At 37.9% G+C, this 14,542-nt stretch overlaps 1 protein-coding gene across 1 annotated transcript in view; it reads left to right on the top strand.

Moving 5' to 3' along the window:
• KCNH5 (potassium voltage-gated channel subfamily H member 5) overlaps nt 1-14,542 on the top strand; it is a 347,265-nt gene that overhangs the window by 84,969 nt on the left and 247,754 nt on the right. Inside the window, exon 7 of the mRNA XM_054448009.2 lies at nt 9,673-10,099. Coding sequence (XP_054303984.1) covers nt 9,673-10,099 — 427 coding nt within the window. The remainder of the gene's footprint in view (nt 1-9,672; nt 10,100-14,542) is intronic.

Here is a 14,542-nt window from a genome sequence, read left to right as displayed (position 1 = left end):
ACTGAGCTATAATTTAAAGTATGGATAGAGCCAACTAGGCTGAGGAATGGGCAAGAAAGAGTTGTAGAACATTCCATTTAGAAAGAACAACAAGTGCATAATCCCTGTGTTCGAGGGAGAATGACATATTCAAAGAATTGAAAATTGGATGGAGAGTGAGCAGAAGAGAATGGAGCTAGAGTGGTAAGCCTGGACCCGACTGTGCAAGGCTGTATAAACAAAACAGATTTTAGAACAATGGGAAGCTATGAGATAATTTTAAACTAGCAGTGATTTTGAAGAGGTAACTCTTCTGCAGTGTTCAGAACAGATTGAATGGGTTTAAACAAATGCCTTGACACTTAGGAAACTCCCGTAGATAGAGGAGAGAGGTGCTATTAGTGTGATCTAAGGTGATGACAGTGGAGGTGGTGAGAGGTAGATAAATTTGAGAGATAGGAGTTAAAATTATGTATTGATAAAAACATTATTACTACAAATATTTAAAAATAAATGGAACCTGATTCAGAACAAGTTTCAAGATCTAACTACCAGTTTGCAGGAAAGTGGGACAGAGGATTGTATTAGTGACACCATAATGATGCAAACATCAGAATTCGGAATTTATGAAACTCTATAGGACAAACAATCTGTTTTTTTTATACAAATAAATTTGACTTCAACAGATTAAAAAAAGGAGAGGGAAATGTGTAGATTAAGAGACACATTAACAAAGCACAAAGTGTGGACCGTCTTTGGTCCTAATTCTAAGAAACCAGCTGCAGAGAGGGTGGGCATTGAGTGGACTGGATATTTGCTGATTTTGAGAAATTGTGTTAGGTTTTATCAGGTGTGATAATGGGTGATAGGTTTGTTGAATTAAAAAATATGTTGTCTTTTAGAGACATACCCTGAAGTATTTATGGACAAAATCATACATTTTGGATTTGCTTCAAAATAATCCAGTGGGACCAGGAGTTTGCTGTTAAGAGAGAGATGTAGAAGAAACAAGGGTGGTGATAAGTTAATAATTACTGTAGCCGAATTGTGGGTAAATGGGAGAATTATTATGCTATTTATCTGTTTTTTTGTATGTTTGAGTTTTTCCATGATAAAATATTGTTCTAAAATGAATAGGATTTTAAGGTAGGTTGGGTGAGGTGATGTTAGAGAAAGGGATGGCAAGGATACTTCTTGGTTTCTGATTTGCTTAGTCAGATAGCTGATTTAGGAGGGTGAGGGGGTATGTTAACTTTTTTTCTTAATGAGAGGGACATGAGATGTTTAAATATCTATGGGAAAGGTATAGTTGAAGAGGGTATGGTTGGAGTTTTGAGTAGAGAAAGCTTGAAATATGGTGAGCAGGTAAATTTACAAGAAAAACAGGAAACTTGCTAGGTAGTTGACAGATGCATTGAAAGTGGTGGTAATGAATTTATAGTGGAACCCACTGTATAACTTTCTTGAGCAGTTCATAATACAGATGTGAAGAAAGCTGGCAATTGAGCCAGGACTTGAATTTTGATAGTGGGTATAACGAAGAGACAGTGATGCTAAGCAATTTAGGGTGTTGATGTTATTGAAATTATGGGATTATATAAGAAAAAAGGTAGAGAATGAAGAGGGTTAATAAATTGGAGAAAGGTAGATCTGTCATTGGACTACAGGTTCAGTAAGGATAAACTACTTTTGCAGTTGGTGTAATTGGGCCATTGATCTTGACAGAGAAGCAGCCATGGTCAGACAGCAGGATGATTCAATTCAAAATTTCAGGGCTGGAGAAAGTTTTGGAATATAACAAATTTTAGATTTTGATCATGAAAGTGGGTGTCTGAGGAGAAGTGGAAAAGTTGTTGGAAATGAATTGGTGAAGAAACTCCAAGGCCAGGCTATTGGAAGACTCACCTCCATGGATATCACCCAAGATGATGTTAAGTTTTAGGTGAGATTGGCTTTTAGAAATATTTATAAGATTTATGAAGTAATGACTTGGAGTTCTTTATTCTCATGAAGTATTTGTTGGCGTCAATCTATGCGAAGCATAATAGTGACATATTTCTGAATATAACAGATAAATAACACCCAACAATTGTATATTAAATCTTACTTTACATACCCATATCTTTCCTATTTGGGATAAAGTTGTATTAAAATGGGACCTCTCTATTAACGCGATATCTATATTGCCCCAGTGTTCTGTCATAGAAATATGAAATTCTGTGCTCATAAACATGTAACATATGCACTTTTCTTACATTTTTATCAGTTATCTTTTTTCCTGCATATCAAATCACTTTAAAGCTTTATAGATAATAACCACCATAATTTATTCAACTCATGAGTCTGCAGTTCAATTGGGTGGTTCTGCTGATTTAGGCTAGGTTTGGCTTATCTCAGCTAAGTTTACTCATGCATCTGTGGTCAGCCGCTGAGTTGGCTAGGGCCTGAATAGTCTAGGATGGCTGAAATGCATGACTCACATGACTCAAAGGGATGCTTCTGTGGTCTCTCATCCCCCAAAGCCTAGTGAGTCTTGTTCACACGGCAGCTGGGCTGGTTTCCAAGACCACAGGTGGAGGTGGTGTGCAAGGCCTTTTGAGGCCTAGGCTTGGATCTGCTGCAATCATTTATATCACATTCTGTTGGCCAAAGCAAGTCCTAAAGTCAGTCCAGATTTAAGAGATAGGAAATAGACCCTATGTCTTGATGGGAGGAATTATAAGTAACATTGCAGAGGGGTATGGATACAGGGAGAAAAATAAACACAGCTATGTTTTTGAAACAATCTACCAGAACATTGTATTGTGAGAATGCAAAGTGTAGGTGCAAAATCATGCAACTGGATATGACAAGTGTGTATTCCCGCTCTTTCATCTCCACTTAATTGTAATGTGTCCTTGGACAAGAAAGTTGAAGAAAATAGGAAGGAATATTGGCGGAATTATCTACCTACTATTAGTAGTGACGATCAAATAAGAGAATTGATTTGTATTTTGGATGGCTTTATCATTGCAAGATGTTATTTTATGCTGATAACATCTCACATCTCTTTAATGTGGAATCCACAAAAGTAACTTGAAGAGTTAATGGCACAGAGGTGTCTCCTGGATACTGTTCCTTGTGCTACTATGGCCTGAGGGGCTTGTCAAGTAAGGAAATGGGCTAGAAAGGTGGAAGGCTGATGGCTGAAAGTCCTCCGTTCACCTTGCTGTGTTCTGTTATGCACCTGATGTGTTTGATATTCTGTTCCATAATGGAAACTCGGGGATTTGTGTACTAACGGCTCAGAGGTTGGGATAGAGGCAGAAAGCCACTGGAGTGCAGAGGAGGGCACAGAAAGATTGGAAAGTTTGGAGTGAAATGAAGCAGAAAATCAATGAATATCTAAGACTGGTGGAAAGTACAGGATGAAAACATTGTTATAAAAAAGGCGGAAGTACATAAGAAGGGCATTTTTGGAGGATCAACCTCTAAAACTGTCCAGTAGTATCATATGAGTGAAATTAAAATTGCCAACAGGAATTAAATGCAATTTGTGGTCCAGTCTAAAGGTTATGAGAGTGAATCATAAAATAAGGAAAATCTCTTATTTTAGATACAATGATAGCTATGACTCCCTGCCCCCCTCCCGCCCCCACCAAATATCATGGGATGAGTAAGAAATTATTAATCTGAATCATGTACTGTGGTGAAATGTTAGCTTAATAACGCATCAGTGACTATTGGGTTTTCCATAACCTTTTTTTGATGTTTAAATATGACATACTTAAAGAAAATTATCCCAATTTTAAGTGTACAGCAGAAATAATTTTCACAAAGTGAACACACCTAGTGATTAGTAGCTGTGTTAGGAAACAAAATATTGCCAGAACCCGAAGGTCTCCTCATGCCTTGTGTAATCACTGCCCCCCTCCCAACAAAGGGAGACACTATGCTCATTTAACCCCATAGAGTAGTTCCACCTGTTTCTGAACTCTTCAGAAATGGAATCATACAGTATATACTCTTTTGTGTCTAGCTCCTTTTGCTCAGCATGATGTTTGGGGGCAAAAAGGAGTTTGGTTTGATTGGAGCACTAGGGCTATGCAGAGGCATAGAGGGAAATGACCTAGCAGCATAGACAGAGATGGGATTGCAGGCATTGAAGTCCTGTTCAAGACATTATGCTTAATGTCTGTGATAAGCCCTTGGAGGATATGCTCAGTTCTGCCTTTCAGGAAGATTAATATTGCAGCAATGATGTAGGAGAGATTGGGGGTAAGGACAGGAAGGCTGCAGAGTGGTTAGTTGTTGTGGGAAATGCACTCAGAATCTGAAGGACTGGGTCTGAGTGATACTTCTGTTCCTTGCTAACTGTGTCTTTGGACGATTCGTTCAGCCTGTCTGTCTGAGCTTCAGTGTCCTCATGTGAACAATGAAGGTAGGAATCCTGCTATTATAAAAACAATGAATTGATCCATGTTAGAGAACTGCAGACTATATAGATATAAGAGTTCCAGGGCCTCCACGGACCCCTATTGTGTGGCCATTGCTGTGACTGAGTGGAGAGAAAGAGGAGGCTAAGTATTTAATCTCCTTTATTCAGTCATGTAGAGAATGCTCATGTTTAAGCCAATATTGCAGGTGTTCATGTGGTTGGATAAATTGCACATTTTACTCTAGGTATAGAGACTTTCAGAATGAACGAAGGAAGATTCTGGAGACAGACCACCTGAATGTGAATCTGGCATCCTCCTCTTACTATCTATGTGAACTTAGTCCAATTATTTTTAACTTTTCTGGGTCATGCTTTAATGATAGGTACCACATAGGATTGTTCTGAATTTTAATTTAATTAATACAAAGAAAACACTTAGAATAGTACCTGGCATGTAGTAAATACTCAATGTTATTATTGCCTTGTCTGTCTTTTCCAAGTAGCAATAAATGACCTAACTTTCTGTTGGTTAACTGCATAGAAGTGTGTGGCACAGGCTCGTTGAAATCCTGTTTGCATCCTTCTATCCCTGTAGCTCCAACATTTTTCCAGGTTACCCACATTAGGATTATACAGAGTGGCTCAGCCCTCATCCATGCACTGCGTATTTGAATATAAATAGTGCCCTGTCCCAATCTCCCTTTTTCCAGTTCCTTTCACAGTTCCTAATAGAGTTGAGTTTTGAGGGTTTTTTTTTTTTTTTGGCCATTCTCTGATGAATATATTCAACTGATCTCCTATATGTGTGACCTAGTGATATGGTTTGGCTGTTTCCCCACCCAAATCTTATCTTAAATTGTAGCTTCCATAATTCCGAGGTGTTGTGAGAGGGACCAGGTGGAGATAATTGAATCAAGGGGGTGTTTCCTCCGTACTGTTTTTGTGGTAATGAATAAGTCTCATGAGATCTGCTGGTTTTATAAAGAGTTTCTCTATTTGTTTGGCTCTTATTCTCTTTTGTGTGCTGCCATGTTAAGATGTGCCTTTTGCCTTCCTCCATGATTGTGAGGCCTCCCCAGCCACGTGGAACTGTGAGTCCATTAAACCTCTTTTCCTTTATGAATTACCCAGTCTCTGGTATGTCTTTATCAGCAGCATGAAAATGGAGTAATACACCTAGTCAGTGTAGAGATTAAGGAGAATTTCTCTTTTGTACTCAATGACATAACTCTATTAATGCAACCTTAAGTTACATTGACTGTTTTGTTCTCTACATTATACTGTTAAATCATTCTGAGTTTGTAATTAATCAAAGCCCTCCAAATTCACCCCCAACATTTGCTTCTTTCACAAAAGTTTATTCTTTCATTTATTGAATTATTGGCTGCTTAACATATTACCATATGGCAGCTTTGTAATTGACAGTAGATCTGCTCCTTAAGGAGTTTCCTGGAATGTCATACATGCAAACAGACTTGTAGTAAGTGTGACAGTGAAAATTGTTATAATAGAGATGTGCAGAAACTGTATGATAACATAAAGGAAGGATACCTAATTCTCCCAGTGGGGGACAGGGGAGAGTATGACAATAAAGATGGCAGAGGCAGGGAGACGATATCAGGGAAGTGCACATGGAAGACAGAGTATTTGTCATAAACTGTACGTAAGATCCTAACCACTAAGAGTGGGGGAAGGAAGCCTTTAAACAGAGAGAATAACTTGTAACGTAGCATGAAACAGCATGGACATTCTGGGAACTACTCCTATCTGACAATGGCAGCAGCCTAGAGAGCAGGTGGAGAAATTGGCAGGAGAGATGCTGAGCAGGTAGGTAGGTACAAGGTCCTGATGGGCTTTGCATGCCACACTTGGAAATTAATATTTGTTCCTATAGGTAATGAGCCAACATGAAAGGCGTTTGTATTAGAGAGGGACATGGTTAGACAGATGTGCTTTAAAAAATACGAGACTGATAGCCTTTATAGTGTGATCTGTGAATTAGAGGAAGCAAGAATAGAGGTGGGATGGCTGATGGAGAGGCAGTGCCTGTCACACAAGTGAGAAAAAACCGTGAAATCATGACCAAAACATGCCTATGGGAATGGAAAAGAAGGCAATTTTTTGAAAGATTTATTAAATAGATATATTTTGAGCACTTAGGCACTTTGAGTGGTGAGACCCTCAGGACTTGATAACCAGCTACATGTGGCAGGAAATGGGAAAAGTTGAGGCTTCGCCCCAGGTCTGAGTGACTGGGTGGATAATGATGTCATTCATATGATGGAAGATGACTGATTTGGGAGAAGCAAAGGGTTCCTATTTTTGGATACCTGTGGGACATCCAAGAGGAAATGCACAGCAGACTATTGGCTTAGTATCAATAACTCAGGAGAGAGGTTTCTTTTTGTGCTAAGTGGACCTGAGAGTCATTCATATATAGAAGATTGTTGAAACCTAGATATGCAGTAGATCAACCAGAAGAGGACTGAGGGCAATCATGAGAATCCTAACATGAAATAGAAGCATGGAGAAGGATAGCCCTAGAAAGTGATTTTGAGAGGGCGTCAGTTGGAGGGTTGGCTAAAAACTAAGAGGAAGTGGTGCCATAGAACCTATGGCAGAGAGAGTCTATAATGCTTGATATATATGTGTATATATTACTAATATTTTATATATACTTTATGTATATATATCAAGTATGTATATTTACTAATATTTTGTTACTTTTTAAGTTTGTAAAACATTTTATAATATTTAAGTAATGTCAAACTACTTCTAAACCTATGGCAGAGAGAGTCTATAATGCTCTCTCTCTATATAAAACTAATATTTTATATATACTTTATATATCAAGTATGTCTATTTACTAATGTTTTATTGCTTTTTAAGCTTATAAAACATTTTATAATATTTAAGTAGTGTCAAACTACTTCTAAATATTAGAAAATGTGCTTTTGAGTAAGCAGAATCCAGAGCAGGCCTGTCAGGATGGTCACCTCCTTTTGGAGCAATCTGCTTGTTAAAGATGAGGGATGTGTGTCTTCCCGCCATTTGGACCTAATTCTAGTAGGTCCTAACTCATGACAGTCTAGTTGGGGTTTGTGTCGGCTTTCTTAGTTTGAATGGGGTGAAGGTTTTCTCTCTGTTTTTCCTTCTCTTTGCTTTTAGTTATTTTCAGAGAAAAGAATTCAGGTAGAAATGACTTTTCTATGCAGTATTTAAACAGAAGTCCCAAAGTTCCTTTAAAAATTTGAGCTAACCAGAAAATATTATCTATAACATCATTGTTTTTATTTTTAAACTGAACTCTGAGTTTTTCATGTATTTCGATTATGCATTTCTTTAGAGCAGAAGTGAGGCATATTTATCTTGATATCCCCAGGGCTTAAAACAGAACTTGGCATATAGGAGTGCTCAATAAATGTTTATTTTTGTATTACTTGTTGATGACTACACAGTTCCATTTTTGAAAGCTTTCAAGCCTTCCAACATCTCATGTCACTGAATTACACAAATTTGTCTTCTTTATTTTATTAATTCTACTCTTTTTAACTGACTAAAGTTCAGCATCTTTTTCCCCCAAGTGTTAAAGTGAAATGGGAATTTGTTTTTAGGCTGTATATATGCCACAATATTTGAGAGTTTCAACTTAAATAGAGGTGGGCCTAAGGAAATTGAAGTTGAGGCAGAAACCCAGCAGGATGACCCTGCTACTCCTTTGTTTCTATAGGGACTCTTGTTTCTACTTGTCTTTGTTACCTTTCTCTTTTAAATTTTCATTATGAAAAATTTCAAACACATGCTGTCTTATAGAATATAGTATAACAAACCAGATGCATTCTTAACTGTTTCCTTTTTTTTTTTTTTTTGAGATGGAGTCTCGCTCTGTTACCCAGGCTGGGGTGCAGTGGCATGATCTCGGCTCACTGCACCCTCCGTCTCCCAGGTTCAAGCAATTCCCCCTGCCTCAGCCTCTGAGTAGCTGGGATTACAGGCACCCACCACCATGCCCGGCTAATTTTTGAGTTTTTTTTTAGTAGAGACAGGGTTTTGCCATGTTGGCCAGGCTGGTCTTGAACTCCTGACCTCAGATGATCCACCTGCCTCGGCCTCCCAAAGTTCTGGGATTACAGGCGTGAGCCACTGCGCCCTGCCAACTGTTTCCTTCTTAACTATCAGGAACTTTACCATGCATAATTAGAGTCTTATTAATATACATCCATTCTGCTGCAACAACAAATTCCTCCTTGCTGGTCAGAATTAATGTCAGAGTAAGTTATATTAGATTCCTTGTCTACACTCTGGGAGACAGGGTTAGCAGTAAGGAAGTCATGGATACGAATGGATTTGCAGGTAATGACTGCATGAGAGCCTTCCTGGATCGCTGCTCCATTTTCCCTCCCTGCCTATTTTGTGAACTGCATCAGGAATGAACTTATCCTACCTCTGCAGGTGGCCCATTACATGCTTCCAAAAAAGTAACTATGGGACTTTCATTGATTTAAGAAAGCCTATGCTGTGCTTTGATTTGGATAATCCCTTATTTGTTATTTTAAGCTTCTCAACAAAATATGAATTTTCCGGCTGCTGTTCTTTTTTTGGTGTTATTTTTGATGACTTTTGCTAGAGGATGGATAGGATTTAGTAGGCCACACACCCATTTCAGGTTCAGCTCTGTTCACGTTTTCAGAGCTCTAGAAATGTAGTGATTCTCATGATTGTGGCAGGAGGTAGTGGGGCCAACAGTGGTATTTGTTCATTTTCCCCATATACACCAAAGCATTTCCTGTGTGATTGCCTGTAAGACTGTGCTTCCTTTTTCAGAGTTCTGCTATTTGTAGCTATCATAAAATAAGAAATGAAAAGAAACCTTTTAGAGTACAGGGAAAGTTTTATAGGAAAAGGAAATTAAAGGTCTGAATTCAACACCGCTATTTGTATACTCTGTATATAACGCATTTGAGCAATTTTCATCTTTGGTTTCTCTCTGTACCATTTATATTCTACTTATGAAAATAAATTTGGAATTTCTTAGCTAATGAAACCTGTTTTATCTAATAATTCGCAAATATGAATTTCTGGGTAGGAAGATATCTATTTTTTTAAAGTTTATCATTTTGACTTTTTTGTTTTCTTAAAATCAGACCTATAGTATACATATGTTCTTAATATATAAATGGATGGTTAAATTTATGAAGGTGAGCCATTGTATTGTTTCCCCAGCTTTTTTTTTTTTTTCCTGAAAATGTGGTGTCATTTTTTTTTTTTTAATCCAGGGAATCAGCAGTCTCTTCAGTTCTTTAAAAGTGGTGCGTCTCTTACGACTGGGCCGTGTGGCTAGGAAACTGGACCATTACCTAGAATATGGAGCAGCAGTCCTCGTGCTCCTAGTGTGTGTGTTTGGACTGGTGGCCCACTGGCTGGCCTGCATATGGTATAGCATCGGAGACTACGAGGTCATTGACGAAGTCACTAACACCATCCAAATAGACAGTTGGCTCTACCAGCTGGCCTTGAGCATTGGGACTCCATATCGCTACAATACCAGTGCCGGGATATGGGAAGGAGGACCCAGCAAGGATTCATTGTACGTGTCCTCTCTCTACTTTACCATGACAAGCCTTACAACCATAGGATTTGGGAACATAGCTCCTACCACAGATGTGGAGAAGATGTTTTCGGTGGCTATGATGATGGTTGGCTGTAAGTATTTTAATTTTTTCATTAAAAATTATTGTTATTGGCAATTTTCCTGGCTACAGTCTCAGATAGGATTAAAACGAAGTACTTTGTTTACAGAGAGGTTCTTAATCCATCTTATTTGCAAATTTTTTTTTAATCTACCTTAGAAAATAGAAATGCAAAATAATATATTTTACTCTTCAGGACATATTAATGTGTGAAAAACATATTAATATGTGTACCCAGCAGAGCTCTCTTGAAGGAATCAGGACCAGCATCCAGAGAGGTGGCATTTGGCACATTCCATAGATTTTGTTGGTAATGTGTTAAATTCCAAAAAAAAAAAGATAGGATCTGATGTGAAATATATTGTTTATAAATATTCTAGTTAATACTGAATTCCTAAATTAAAGTTGACCTTAGGATACACTTTTGTATAGGTTTTTACAGTTAAGACTAAGAGAAAGGGTTTATAAAGCTAGTCTTCATTATAGCCACTCTAGGTTGAATATATGCCTGTTTGAGAGAATGAAAGGATTACTGAATATAAGCCCATTCAGCAATGAGAAGTGTCTAGGATTTAACAGGTATACCTGGGTACCAAGTTCTTGGAAGTAGAATGCCCCCTAAAGGGACAAAGACCATGTGCTCTGCACTCAGACTGTGACTAGATGGCATCAGAAGACCAGAACATAAAGGAAATACATACAAAGAAGCTGCTTTTGAGGATCTTGAGGGAGACTTCACCATCATTCATGCCTTCAAGTTGACTTAGATGACTTATCCACACCTAAACTAACCTTAAGATTGTACAGAAGGAGTGATTAGCATTATTAGCGCCTCTTAAGCCTTTGGATCATGGTCATCGGTTTGTGTGTGTGTGTGTGTGTTTGTGTGTCTAAGCTGTCTTTTCTGAGATTCCATGTTGCAGAGGCTTAGATTTTGACATTGATGGTAAAAGTTCTGGGTCTCCAGGGACGTTGGCTGGAACATGAAAGGTTAATATCTTGAGTCTAAGCAGGTAGTTTTCATCATTTAGAATGTCTGAAAGCTATTGGAGCATCAGTGTTGGCAGTTGTTCAGCTTTTGTTTGTCTAATGCACCCTTGTACAGGTATAGGAACAAGAACAGGCAGGCTCTATTTGCTGGTTAGAGCTTGCAGTTAGAGGGAGAGTGAGAATTCCAAGTGCTGTTTGCTCCAGAGGCTTTCAGCAGGAAAATGTCCTTATACACAGAGAGAGATCCTGATGATTAATTAAACGGATACCTACATATACAAAGTGGTAAGATGTATGGGCAAAAATGTACTTTATAAATTCAGAAGACAACATTTTGTCAGAGGCTGTATTTAGCACCATACTACTTTTAATATTTATACAATACATTTTGCCTTATACTTGAGCATAGTTAGATTAAAAAAACATCTTTTTGTTTTGAAGTAATTATAGATTCATTGGAAGTTGCAAAAATAGTATGGAGAGGGCCTTTGTTACCTTCACCTAGTTTCCTCCAATAATTACATCTTATATAACTATAGCTCAGTATCAAAATTGACATAATGTGTGACAAAATTGATATAATGTGTGTGTATAGCTCTGTATTGTTTTATCACATGTGCAGGTTTCTTTAATTACAACTGCAATCAAGATACAGAACTGTTCCTTTACCACAAAGCTCTCTTTTATATGTAATCTACCCATTTCCCCCAACTATCCCTATCCCCTGAAAACTACTAATCTGCTTTCCATCTTTATAATTTTGTGATTTTGAGTATGTTATATAAATTGAATTATGTAAAATGTAACCTTTTGAAATGGACTTTCTCCGCTCAGCATAATGCCCCTGAGATCCGTCTAAGTTGAATGTATCAGTAATTAATTTGTTCTTTTTTATTGCTGAGTAGTAGTTCATGGTTAGGATGTGCTACTGTTTAACTCACCATCTATTGAAGGACATTGTATTTGTTTCCAGATTTTGGCTATTACAAATAAAGCTACTATGTTAATACCTAGGTGATGGGTTAATATTGCAGCAAACCACCATGGCACACATTTACCCATGTAACAAACCTGCACATCCTGCACATGTACCCCAGAACTGAAAATATAAAAAGAAAAAAACAAACAAAAAACACAAAGCTGCTGTGAACATTTGTGTATAGGTTTTTAATATGGACATTAGTTCTTAGTTCTCTGGGATAAGTGCCCAGGAATGTGATTAATGGGACATGTGATAAGTGTATGTTCAATTTTTAAAGAAATTGCCAAACTATTTTACAGAATGGATGTACTAGCACAGTTACATTTTTCATAAGAGAATTGTAGGAAAATAAAATCTATGTAGAGTCAAAGGACACAATTATTTACTTTGTTTCTGAGGCCCCGAAGTTGGGAATCATCCTAGATTTCTGTTTTTCTATGTTACATCTATTAATAACATGGCCTGTAGGGTTTACCTTCAAAATATATTTGATTATTTCTCTCTCCTTCCATAGATTACCACCCAAGACCAAGTCACCATCATCTCTGGCCTGAACTTTTGAAGTAACCTCCTATATCTTCCTAATTTTCTTATGCTTGCCCTACAATCTCTACCCCAAAGCTTAAGCAGCCCCTTTAAAAGCAAATCAGATCACACCATTCCTCTGCTCAAATCCCTCCAATGTGTATGAAATAAAGTCCAGATTCCCTAGCTCATCTTTCAAGGCCTTCCTGATATGGCCCTGCCTACCTCACTCACTTCACTTTCAACCATTCTTCCTTGGCTTATCCTCCTAAGTCCATGCTCACCATCTCATTTTCCCCGAAAACATCAGTCTTAGGCCTGTCTCAGAGTCTTTGTACTTGCTTTCCCACTGCTTATAACACTCTTCTCCTGACCTATGACCCGAATTCATGTGGCTCTCCATGGAATCACCCCTACAGAAATTCCTTCCAGTGCTACCCTACTATAAAAAAACACCTAATGCTAACCTGTAGTCTCTACTCTTTAACCTTTCCCTTCATTGTCCCTACTAAGATCTGAACCCACGTGTACTTGGTTTTTCTTTTCCTTCAGAATGTAAGCTCCACGAGAGGTAGGCCTCTGTCCGTTTCTTGTATCCCCAATATCTAAACAATTCTTAAGAGTTTTGTGCTCAATCTTAATTTTTCATATGAATGAATGAAATTGAAGATGTCCCTGATTGTCGTGATGAAGATCTTCTGTCCTTGAATCCATCTCAGTTAGATCTATGATCAGGTACGTGCCAGCAAAATGCAGGGTGTTAGAGCTTTGACCCCGATTCCTTTGTGAAAGGCCTGATAAGCTCACCTGCATTGTCTTCCTTTGGGGGTGTAGTCATTCCTTTAGCTGAGTTGGTAAACCTGTGTCTTATCGGCCTATTGATATAAGTTCTAAGAAGCAAGTCACTGGAAGCTCCAACAAACTGTTCTCTCACTGCTTCTTACCATCTACCTTCTGAATCTACCTACAGTGGAAATTTTCATGTATATTCAGTTGGGTTTCCAAAAGTGTATTTGGTTCGGAGTTGGTTCTATTCCCTCCCTCCTTCATGAATGGCCAATTATACTTGCTAGATCTAAATTTACATTTCTCCCCATCTCTTCGTTTTCTGAAGTTCGTGTTTTGATTTAGAGATAAAACCCTAGTTTTAAAGTTGGTTGTTTTCTTCTCTGAGTTTCTATTATATTCTTTGAATACATGAGTAGCAGTTTTCTGTTTGTATACCAATTTTTGACATCTTCTTGCCGTTTGACTTAGGTTTTCCTTTTATGCTTCTGATTAAGTCCAGTTTCTATAGCCAGAGTATTCTAGGGAGATACCTTTAAATTTCCCTTTTAGTCCTTGGGTCCTTGGTAATTTCATGGGATATTTCCTTTGAAAAACCTGAGAAGATTATAAAAAGCTGTCTAGATTCATGAAGTGTTATAGTACCTTTGCACAGTTCCAAAACTTGTTAGACCCACATGCACAAAATGTCAACCAAATTTGGATATTGTAGCTCTTTGTAAATATAGTATCATTTTTTTCCTACAAGAACACCAAGGAAAACAAACAAATGAAAATAAACCACCTGCATTCTTAGAAACCAATATGTGCTAGCAGCCATAGCCAGGGATTTAGCGGTGTGTGTGTGTGTGTGTGTGTGTGTGTGTGTGTGGGGTGGGGAACATAGGACAGGGAAGAGGCAGGTAGAAAACAGAAAGGTTCATTTTTTCACTTGTGCCAGGATTCTAGTCAATCTGTGTGGCTATCTAAGAAGCACCACTTGTAACCTTATAACTCAAAAACAGAAAAATGTTTTATCAAAAGGTTGATGGAAACACCAACTGCCTATATTCTGTTGAGAAAAATAATCACTACTTGCAAATGATAGACTTTTTTTCCGAGAAAGTCATCCAAAATTTATATGTCTTTCAGAAAAATTTAGAAGTATGAATGTGGCAACAATCCCGATTCCTA

The sequence above is a fragment of the Pongo pygmaeus genome, chromosome 15 (genome assembly GCF_028885625.2).
Source record: "Pongo pygmaeus isolate AG05252 chromosome 15, NHGRI_mPonPyg2-v2.0_pri, whole genome shotgun sequence".
NCBI classification, from domain to species: domain Eukaryota; kingdom Metazoa; phylum Chordata; class Mammalia; order Primates; family Hominidae; genus Pongo; species Pongo pygmaeus.
This window is presented reverse-complemented; position numbering and strand designations above follow the sequence as displayed.